The sequence below is a fragment of the Jaculus jaculus genome, chromosome X, assembly GCF_020740685.1.
Source record: "Jaculus jaculus isolate mJacJac1 chromosome X, mJacJac1.mat.Y.cur, whole genome shotgun sequence".
NCBI classification, from domain to species: domain Eukaryota; kingdom Metazoa; phylum Chordata; class Mammalia; order Rodentia; family Dipodidae; genus Jaculus; species Jaculus jaculus.
Window position 1 is genome coordinate 64,570,408 of NC_059125.1, and position 11,269 is coordinate 64,581,676.

General features: G+C 48.7%; 2 protein-coding genes across 3 annotated transcripts in view; one reads left to right on the top strand and one right to left on the bottom strand.

The window, feature by feature from the left end:
- Positions 1 to 11,269, top strand: part of Nhsl2 (NHS like 2) — an 87,821-nt gene that overhangs the window by 62,817 nt on the left and 13,735 nt on the right. The window contains exons 2-5 of one of the 2 annotated variants that reach the window (XM_045141084.1): positions 5,112 to 5,267; positions 7,211 to 7,338; positions 7,636 to 7,828; positions 10,144 to 10,275. In XM_045141084.1, the coding sequence (XP_044997019.1) occupies positions 5,112 to 5,267; positions 7,211 to 7,338; positions 7,636 to 7,828; positions 10,144 to 10,275 (609 nt within the window). The remainder of the gene's footprint in view (positions 1 to 5,111; positions 5,268 to 7,210; positions 7,339 to 7,635; positions 7,829 to 10,143; positions 10,276 to 11,269) is intronic. The other variant, XM_045141085.1, reaches the window with a different exon arrangement.
- Positions 341 to 5,022, bottom strand: Rtl5 (retrotransposon Gag like 5). The gene is made up of 2 exons (XM_004660938.2): positions 1,336 to 5,022; positions 341 to 918 (listed from the first exon to the last, which is right to left on the bottom strand). Exon 1 carries the CDS (start codon positions 4,604 to 4,606, stop codon positions 2,867 to 2,869), a length of 1,740 nt encoding a protein of 579 aa, XP_004660995.2. The 5' UTR covers positions 4,607 to 5,022; the 3' UTR covers positions 341 to 918; positions 1,336 to 2,866.

The following is an 11,269-nucleotide window of genomic DNA, read 5'->3' on the forward strand; positions in this document are numbered from 1 at the left end:
GATGCAGGGTTGTTTCTTTTCTTTTTTTGTTTCGTTTTGTTTTGTTTTAAGGACCCTAAAGTGAATGAGCAGAGGATCTTGCTGGCAGGGTCCCTGGGTGGACTGCTCTGGGGATGTGTTACCAGAGCCTCACCAATTAGTTCACTGGAGTCCCATAGCACCACCTAGTGCCCCAAAGTGGAAGAGCCTTCCTTCCAGGTACTCTCAAGTCCTGCACACAGTTGCAGTTGCTGGGCCTTCAGGCTTCAGGTGAGCACCTGAAGCACCTGGGGTGCCCAAGAAGTAAGTATCTGGTGCCTTTTGGCCCTCATCTGTGCTTGCTCAATAACACAGGCAGACATGATCTTTACACACCCTTTATATTTTTTTATTGAGGGGAGAGCTTTAGCACACAGAGCAAGTTCTAATCTTCACCACACAGTAATACAACAGTAACAATAACAATAGTAACATGTTTGTTTCAAAAGGGTTTCCTCCGAGTCTCTGGGCACCCTTGGGCTACTACCCTCATACCCATGCATGCATTTCCCCTTTCCCCCACCCCCTCAATCCAAGGAGGCACCCAAAGCCTCAGGTATCTCTTATGGCTGTCACATCACAACACATATTGAAAATGTGGGAAAGGAGGAGGAGGTCAAAGGAAAGCCCAAGCCTCCTCTGCCCCCAGAGGCCTGGAAACCAGCTCACTGCTCATCCACTCCCTCCCTGGCTGATGTTCAAAGGGTTCAGGGTGAGAAGCACCATGACAACAGGCAGGGCCTGTGCTGAGGGTGTCCTTGGAACTGAGGGTGCAAGGCACCTGTCCTTTGCACTTCTCCACCAGCAGGGCAGGGGCCAACATGTTGACAACAGCAAGCAGGATCCACAGTCCTGAAGGAGAGCAATTTTCTTTCTAGAGCTCTCTTCGAAGGACAGAAGCTAGAAAAAAAAAAGAACAGACAAGAAGGGTCTTTACTCCTGCCATGGTGGTAATGGGGAATCAGACAAATGAAATGTCTAACAAACCAAGAGATGAGATGAAATGATCTAATATGCACAACTGCACAGTGGCAGCCATTTTAATCCCGATGATGAAGAGTCAGCACCATAACCTTGGCTTTGAAAAAAACCCAACAAGAACATATTAGAAGGAAAGGCAGAAAGTGTTGTTTCTGTGTGGTGGGATTCTGAATGAGGTATTTTGTCCCTAAAGGTGTTCTCCACTCTCCATATTGTCCACAGTGACTATGTATTACTTCTCTTTGGAAAAACACTTTTAAAAGTAGCAACAGGTTACAGAAACTTTACCCATCCCCAGACTAACAAACAAATGTGATAAGCAAAAAGACATCTTACCTTTTGCTGATGATAGAGAGCTCACCGTAACCCAGTCTGAGGACTAGGTATCTCTGTGACTCCTCTTCTTCCAGCTCCTTCCTCTGGCATTAGGCCCAAATCCTAGGGCTGGGCTGAGGTTATCTTCAGACTCCAATGAGGAGCAGGCACTCCACTTACTGCTCTCTTCCATCTGGCCAGATACTTGGGCTGCACTTGCCCAACTGCCAAGCACTGTGCAGAAATTTCAGTGTCCAGGGCAAGTTGGGTCAGCAGTTAATTTTGGATGCCATTTTGTGGCCAGATCTGTCATAGTAAATGTGTAGTTTTCACTGCAGAAGCAGTGTTTTCTGGACCCAAGGTGAGCAGCAGGTCTTTTTATGTGGGCACCTAAGTTTGTGCCCAGAAGCTCTAGGAGTGCCTGGGATGTTGTCACCTCTTAAGCCTTGCTAAGTAAACGAACAGGCTGGAGTGACTCCCACGTGAGAGCCATGACAGTGTCAGATGGTGGGGCTGCAATGGGTGCAGTCTCTGTAGAGCCAGCGCTCTTCTCAGAGCTGAGGACTCCTTAGAGTCACAGGAAGTTAAAGAGCGGCTAGTGCAGCCACTGTCCACCACAGCCTTAAGAAAGCAAAGTCTCCTGTAGAAGCCTTTGGCTGGGGCAGCAGTTCAAGATCTGGCAGGGGGAGTGGCCCCTGTCTCTAAGGCATGTCCCTTAGGTTGTCAAACTGAGTTGTGCTGCTGATGCTGTCTTTGCCTCTTCCTCCCTCCCCAAATGCCACCCCTTTAGGTGCCATGATAACCTCCATCCACAGGGGCTGTCCACAAGGGTAGTGTGATAAGAGAAGGCCCCAGATTTGGCCTACCTGTTCAAGACCCTAGTACAGGAGTCTGAGGGAAGGTAATCGCAAGTGCTGAAAGTGGAGTCAGCTTGCCACTATCAATCACAGAATGAATCTCAGTCAGTCAAGCTGTCCATTTCACTTGTGGCTTTGTATACTCACTGGACTGACGTAGGGTCCTCTTCCAGGCCCATCTGCTGGAACTGTGGCTCAAAACAAGCATGTGTTTCTAGGTACACTTCTTGATGCCATTCTGCTTGCTGTCAGTTATATCTAGTAAGTGGCCTCATTGGGGCAGATCAGTGAAGCATTGGGTGAAGTTCTGGTGAGCCAGTCAGGATAAAACACAGGGCAAAGAAATACAGGAGAGGTGAGAGTTGGGAACAACTAGAGGGGTAAACAAGGGTGACCAGTGTATGTATAAGAAGAGGCCCAAAAACCTCTCTCCAGCTGGAGCCAGGACTGAGCAGAATACATAGCAAGAACAGCTACTGCTGACCTCTCCTTTCCCAGGTGGCTTTGGTTGGACACATGTCACTCTCTGGTCATGGTTACAAGATGTTCTGGAATCCTGTATATCTTCTTCAGGTCCTGCAGGTCTGGAACTCCCTTTAAGGACTGGTCAGTAGATGGGGCAGGTATGGCAGCAATAGCAGGGGCAGGGGGTGCAGTAGAAGGGTGTGTTCCCAGTGGCCAACTCACCCTAGTGCTTACACGCGAATCCGGCCACGCGCAGCTCGGTGGCCCCCCTGTCTAGGAGTGAGGCGGAATAGCACAGGGGGACGTCTTCGAATTTGGCGTTGCCCCAAGCGACCTGCACGGCGAATCAGTGGTGGTGAGCTGTAGAAAGGTGAATTGGTACCTGGAAGACCCTCCAGAAGTGGGACTCGATTCTGGTTCCTCCGTCTGCTGGAATGTATTATGGGAGGTGATGCATCCAGGAAATTCTCAGCATGGTAGCCATCAGTGGAGGTGATAGTCTGGGTTGAAGTGTCGACAAAGATAGGCTCTTCCATCTCCATTAGCTCCCCATGTATACCATGGTGGTGGGCAGCATGGGCATACATATGTGAATGCACTTGTACATGCATGTGGTCATGCACATGCTCATACTGGATCGCCTCCCTCCCTTGCTCCTGTTCTGGCTCCTGACCCTCAACTTCAAATGTGTTTTCTTCCTCATCCTTAATCTCATCATCATCATCATTCTTCTTCATCTCCTCTTCCTCCTCCTCCTCATAGTCTTCATCCTCATCTCCTTCATCCTCATCCTCTTCCTCCTCCTCATCATCTTCATTCATTTCTCCCTCCTCCTTCCTCATCTCCTCCTCCTCTCTCATCTCTTCCCAGAAATCCTTCGTGTACTTCTGCTGCCCCTTCAGGTAAAGCTTGTGCCTGCCTGCCTCTTCATCTTCATCCTCACTGTAGCACTGTACAACTCCATTTTCATCCTCATTAGAATTTGAAGCATAAGGGGAAAAGGTATTTTGAACCCCAGGGAGTGTGACTGGCTTAGGAACGCGTACTTTTCTTTCAATTTCCACACACTCAAGAATCAGATCATCCAGGTCTGCCATTTCAGCTGACCATAGGAGTTCCTTTCGGAAAAATTCTGACAGGCCTTTGAGGAACTGGTTTTGGAGGCGGCAGTCATCCCAAGACAAGAACTGGGCCAGGAATTGAAAAGCATCTGCATAGCTGCCCAGGGTACAGTTGCCCTGCTTGAGCTTGCGGATTGCCTTTTTAGCCACGCGTGGCGGGATGGGACCACAGAATTCCTTACGGATTTCATCCAGGAAGCGCGGGAAGTTGGCATGCAGGGAACTTCCTTCCTGGGTGACTGAGATGGCCCAGTCCCTGGCTTCCCCAGTAAAAAAGGAGATCAGAAAGGCCACCCGCTCTGCTCCCCCAGAGAAATGATCCTCATGGTCAGCTATGAAGGTCTCTAGCTGCATCAGGAATTCAGCCAGGTAGACTGGGTCCCCAGAAAAGGGCTCTATGTCAGGACGCTCCAGTGGTGGCAGAAGGGGCTGTAGGGGTGGCTCCTTATCTGTGGAGGACAGCTCCAGAGGGGGCGGGCTGGACGACAGAGGAGGGTCGGTGGACTCGTCGGGGTTAGTGTAGTCCTGGACCACATTAATCAAAAGATCATTCGAGACATACTCTGAATCCGTGGGTGGAGGCCAGCACAAGAAGGGGACCCCTTCATCGGGAGTGGGATCTGTCTCATTGAGCAGGAACTCAAAGTTCTCCTCCGCAAGGACAGGCACTATGGGCATTGGCCAGCGGATGTAGCTCGAGACATTGCCCCGCAAAGAATTAACTTCGGCCAGGGCTCTTCCGAGCTGCAGACCCAAACTGGCGTTCTCTCCACGAAGGGCATTTAATTCTTCTCGCAGGGCTATGTTTGCCAAGCGGAGGCTATGGAGATTTCCTACCGCCTCGGACATCTTAACTAGTTTGGGGGTGGGGGGGAAGCTTGTGTATCTGGCAGTGGGGGCGGGGAGCTATGGGCCGGGAACTATGGAGGAGGCCGAAATGCGGCGGCGGGCGCGGGAGGATCCCAAAGTGAAGACACCAGCGGGTCTGGGCCACACCCACCGGGGCGAGCACCGCGAGTCCCGGCGGCTTGCCGGCGCGGGACGCGTTACCTCGTGGCCGGGGTCGGCGAGGGCGGGAGGCAGCGTAGGGCCAGGACACGTCAGGCGGAGGACCCGGGCGACGCGGTTGTAGCGGCGGCGGAGTGGGTGGATGCAGGCCAAGCGGAGAGAACGGACTGCGACAGGAGGTGTGCAGGAAGAATCTTGCGGACCGCGAGCCTTTGCCTTTTTAAGCGCGGCCACGCACGCCCCCCGCAGGGGCGGGTCTTCGCGGAGCGCGGGCGCCCACTGGCCGCGCACGCACGCAGCTCCCCGCCTCTCGGCTGCGTCTCTCACTGCCTCTCTCCTTCCCTAGCTGCAGCTAACTCGAGTCGGGAAAATGCGACAGCGACTGCCCACTCGAGGTCGTCATGGCGACAGCCAGTGAACGTGTTCCTCTCCTCGGGCAGGCCCCCGAGTGTAGAGGAGCTGCTTCGCGAGGCGCAGCTCAATCTCCAGAGCCTGTTGCAAGGTACTGCGAGGGAGGGGGGCTGCGCAGCAGCAGGAGGGAGGCAAAGAAGAAAGAGAACAGGGACCAGCGAAAGCAAAAGACAGAACAGCCCCAAACCTAGGAAAAACAACGCATCCATTCTCCATCTCTTTTCACCCTCGAGACTGATGATGCTAAAAGACTCTGTTCTCAGAAATGTCCCCCTCTCTCCGACTTTTCCGTTCAGTCCATAAGTGGAAAGGCAGGGCAGTGAGTCAAGTTCTTCACAAACAAGAGACTCCCTCAGTGGGGTCTACATTCCCTCCAGCTCCTCTTGTCACGTCGTTCATGCCTTGGACTCCTGGCACCAGAAGACAAAGAGGACATCTGTAATGTCTCCCAATCTGGGCTCCACTCACTCTGCTCTTGCAATAACCTCCTAACCAGACTGAGCTTCTCCATGTAAATCACATGTCTGAATTGGGGGTGTAGTTCAATAGCAGCATGTGCCTAGCATGTACAAGGCTCTGGGTTCCATCTCTAGCATCACCAAAACAAATTTTATACACACACACACACACACACACACACGCACATATATATATATATATATATATATATATATATATATATATATATATATATATATATATATAATCTTACCACCCTTCAGTTTTCCAGAAGCATCTACCATAGAGCTGCATCCCCCAAGAGGTGCCCAGCAGATATGAAATGTATACAAAGGTCTTGTCAGCTCTTGGTTCTCTATGCCAGCAAATATTAACTTCAATAGAGAAGAGAAAACAGCTGGTGGGTCTTGCAACTGGACTGCAGCCACAATCCCTACCTTCCTGCGCACAGCAGGAATGGCATTAGGGAAGCAAGAGGCTGAGGGACACCATGAGCCTTGTGTTAAGACAAGAAAGCATTCCCATGCCAGAAAAAAAATCCAGTGTGCTCAGTGTTATTGCCACAAGCAGAATTAGGACCAGTGGGTAGAAACCCAAAAAGAGGCACATTGTACCCCCACGTAAAGAACTTTTTTGACATGCTTGATAGCCCCAGTCCAAAGGAGGGAGTGCCCCTTCCCTTCAGGTGTCTGACTTGAGGTTGAAAAAGCACCTGGAAGGGCTGCTGTGGAAGGAGTCTTAAGCATAGGAGTCTTAAAGGAGAGAACCCTGAGAACAAGCCCCAGTTTCATGTTTGTGTCTTGTTTCAAATGTACATAACATCGTGAATGATTATTCTGAACTCTCACGTTCATTTGTTCATCTAAGCCATCACTTCTATCAAAGCCATTCAAATCTTACACATCCTTCTTGTTTCCTCTTGATTCCTATAAATTTTGCTTCTTCTTTGTCATTATCTTCCATTTACTTCTCTTCAGCCCTCCAAGACCCAGTCCCACCCACAGTGAAATCAGACATAGAAAAACTCAAATGGGAGTTCTTGAAGCAGGCATAGTGATACAGGCCTGTAATCCTTGAGAGGTTGAGGCAGAAGGATCTCAAATTTAAGGCCAACCTGGGCCACAGAGTGAGACCTTGTCTCAAAGGAAACAAAGGTCTTACAATTCAAGGCAGAGCACCAAACCAGACTTCCCAGTGCAGATCTGTTCTTGCTTCACAAAGATTGTTTGCTTGATAGTTCCATAGAACACTTAAAGAGCTGCAGAGCTTCAAACCTTGTAGCAACAAGTGTCTACATTCTGAATGTCTGCTCTGAGTTGAGCTTTTAAGATGGGGGTCGTTAAGACGAGGCTTGGTTCCCAAAGCAACACAGCTTGAAATCATTCACTTCCTTTCCTTCTCTACCCTCATGCTCCCAGGAACTGGGCACTTTTCCATTTCTGAATCTAGTGGTCCGGAAATAGCCCAAAGAAGCAATGTGAGTCAGGCCTGGCCTCTAGTGCATGGCTCATGGCCCTCCCTCAGTCCATTTGGCCGAAGCCCCCTAGAGTGTGTCTCCACTGTGCTATTTTTCAGAAGAATATGAGGAACAGTACTCGGAGGCCAGACTTCTGGGGCAGACCTTCCGCTCTTCTGATGAGGCCCCTGAGCCCACTCCCAACCCAAGGCCCCAATCTGCCAGGCGTCTGGAGTTTGTATTGATGGTGAGTTGCCTCTTCCCCAACCTGGGAGAGCCAGCATACATCCACCAACAGGCAGAGCACCTTGAGCTGCTTATGTTACCCACTGGATGCTGCTGCTCACCTCTGCTCACCAGCAGGCCCGTCCTGAAGGCCTCACTGGAATGGGCCTTGCACAGTGGGTGCCTGGACAGGCAGCTTATCCATGCTTTCCTGCCTCCTAAATGATGCCTCCAACCACTGTGCCTAAACAGCCATCCTGTGGCGCCAGCTCCTCACCAGTCAGAAGCACACCCTTTCAATCACCTTCTCTCCTAACAGCCTGCAAAACGGCAACTGAGTGAAGATGAGACCACCACCCAGGGTGTGAGGGCCCCTGAGGCCTGCCTGAGCCTGTCTGCAGCCGACAAGCACACTGTTTGGAACAGCCCCTTCCCTCTGCCCATCCTAGAGGAGAAGCGCTGGCCTCAGCCCTGCTCCACGCAGTCTGACCTTGTGCCCATCAACATCTCTGGTAGAGTTGCTTAGCACCATCTGTTTGCTTTCCTCCACGCACTCCAGCCCATCCTTTCCAAATGCACCGGGTGCTGGGAGGGAGGGCCACTCTCTCTGCTACTGGGTCACCCTGTTACAGACATGGCAATCACCAGGGAATGGAGGCATGTAGACAATGGGGCTGTGGCTACTCTTCCTTCACTTCCCATGGCACTGCCAATGTAACTGATACCATGTGATAGCAAACAGCTTTCTAAACAAAATGTGCTGAAACTTTTTTAGGAACTTGGGTGCTTTTCTGAGATTAAGTGGAAACAACGTTGTAAGGTTTTATTGGTAGGGTTGTTTTTGTTCTTTGCTTTAAGGAAAGATAATGTCATGTACCCAAAGCTGGTTTTGGTGTACACAGAGAATATAGAGGAGGGGAGTCAGAATGCAGGTGGTAAAAAAAGGAATGGCACACTAGGGCACGAAAGAAAGGTCATGTGGCCTTTTCATTAGATACTAGATCTGCAAAGGAAGTGGACATCTTAATTCATTTGTCAACTTCATCAAGAAAAGAAAGTATGAAGCCAGGTGTGGTGGTACATACCTAATCCCAGCACTTGGGAGGCAGAGTTAGGAGGATCACTGTGAGTTCAAAGTCACCCTGAGACTACATAGTGAAGGCCAGGTCAGCCTGAACTAGAGTGAAACCCTACCTTGAAAAATCATAAAACCAAAATAAAGGAAATATGGGCTCAGCATTTAAAGGTACTTGCTTGCAAAGCCTGATGGCCTGGATTTGATTCCCCAGTACCCATATAAAGCCATGTACACAAAGTGGTGCATGTATCTGGAAATGGCTTGCAGTGGCAAGAGGCCCTAACATGCCCATATACTCTCCCTCCTTCCATTCTTCCTCTCCCTGCCTCTCTCTCTCTGCTTAAAAATAAATAAATAAAATATTTTTATAAGAAAAGTTTGTAGAAAAAGTCAGGACAAAAAGATCAAAAGGGTCTCAGGATGACTTTCAGAGTAGGGAGATAATGTATGTATCCCATCCAGAGACGTGTGGCACATAATACATTATTCATTCCTACTCCCTACCCCATTGGAAAGAGGACATTTGTTTCAAGAGACAGAGCAAGGAACTCAATAATCAAGAGCACTGGCTCTACAATGTTGGAAAAGTTTGGTGAAGGTAATGAAGACTACTTCGTCCATGGGTGGCCATGCTCCTTGGTTATGGGCTTTTCCACTGCCCCTAGAGTGGTCTTAAGAAATGAGAGGCAGAAAGTAAGGTCCACAGCCTAGAAAATGTGCCAAGAGGAATAAAACTAATGATAAGAGACTCATATTGGGTACTCTGTGTCTAAGCATCTACTTTATTTTCTGTGAGGTTGTCCCTAAGTTTCATCTGTGGACCCATCTGCTGGAGAGGAGGATGCAGTAGTGTGGCTTGGAGGGGAGGGTCTACTTACCCAGCTGCTAAGTGAGAGATAGGGAAGGGATCTGCATACTTACCCCATGACCCACCTCACCTTGACTCTGCTCCAACAAGTTCCCAAGAGCCAAAGGCCAACCTAAACCTTTATGAAAGATAGAGGCCAGTCACTATGAAACTGTCAACTTTGGTAAAATGTAAAAAGTTCTAAGACAGACTAACAAACTGCTTCCTACACGTTAGGAATCAGTGAGACCGCTTCCTAAAGACATCAGCCTTACCTGGCCCTGTGAAGAGTGATGACAATCAAGCTGGGTGTGGTAGTACTCACCTATAATCCCACAGCTCAGAAGTCAGGATGATCATGAGTTCAAAGCCAGCCTACACTCAACAAAAGCAATGGCCATAGGTATAGCTCAGTCATAGTGTACCTGCCTAGCATATAAAAGGCCCTAAATTTGATTCCCAACACTCCCCCAATAAAAAAGAACAAATAATATCTAAGCTCAGCCCATCCTTTAGCACCCTGTCTAGAGATCTGAATCATCACCTGAAGGCTTATAGATGATGCTTCTACCCAGGCCCTATTCCCAGAAAGTTAGGTGTTCTAGAGTGAAGTCAGGTATTGGAGTTTCAAAAGCTGCCTGGTTTATTTCAGGATGAAGCCAGAATTGAGAACCACTGCCCCAGTCCACCTAAGATTTACAGGTGACCAGGGTGTGGCCTGTGAAACCAAGCATTTGTGCCCAGCACTAAATTGGGAGGGATAGGGAAGAAGGGCTGCCTGCCTGGATGCTACTCATGCTCACTGCTACTGCCATCATGCCTTCTCTTCTACCTCAGGCCAATTTCCACTATACTTTAAACAGCAACCAAGATGCACCCAAGTGTCTTTATTTTGGCTACAGGGCAGCAGTTTGATAAACATGCAAGTTTGCGACACTCGTTGTTTAACACAGAGACAGCCGTGAACCCCAAGTCCACCCTGAGGCGGAGGCGGACCATTATTGGATTCTCTAACCCTTCCCAGCGAGACCAAGGTGACCCTAATACAGCTAATCCCCAAACCCTCCCCCCTGGCCTCCCACCAGTTCTGGCATGCAAGTGGCATTGTGACACTAGAGAACAGGAATAATTCAGGGCAGAGGGGCTTTTTGAATGTCCTGAGAAAGCAACATGATAAATTAAGGCTAGCCGAGGGCCTTTGTCAAAGTCAGCAATTGAGTATGGAAAGCAGGTTTCCCCAGCTAATAGATATATTATATTTTTCATTACAAATGTAATATAAGCACATGCCAAAAACCATAGTATTTGGCAAGCAGAAGCAAGAAGATTGCTTCAGGTTTGAGACCAGCCTAGTCTACATAGACAGTTCTAGGCCATCCAAGGACTAAATAATGAGAGACTACCTAAAATTTTATACACACACACACACACACACACACACACACACATGCATCCATCCATCCATACACACACACATATGTAAATATGTACCAGGTTAAGACAGGGAATCATTAAAATTACTGCTTAACAGAACCTTGACAGCCATGAAAGGAATGCTATCCAAAAAGCATAGACCAGGGCTGAGAGTATAGCTCAGTAGTAGCGCATTTGCCTAGCATTTGTGAGGCTCAGGGTTCCATCCTCAGGCTGGGCTGGAGCAAAACCCTACCTCGAAAACAAAAAGAAAGAAAAAGAAAAAGAAGGAGGGAGATATGTATGAGCCCTGGTCTCTCCACTTACTATGAAGCCTTGACGAAATTCTATAATCACTGAGCCTCAGCATGTTTATAAATTAGAAATAATGAAACCAACCCATTATAGTCTTTGTGAAGACTAAGAGCTGTTTATGTAGTCTGCCTACCCTATGCCTGGGATATGGTCAGCATTCAACAAATGTTGGGCATTATTAGTATAAAATATTACTATGAATATTATAAGTACGGGGAGTAATAATGATGATATAACAGTCATCGTGATGTATATGAGAAAACTTCTAGAGATTTAGAGCGTCTAAATTGTATTCTAAGT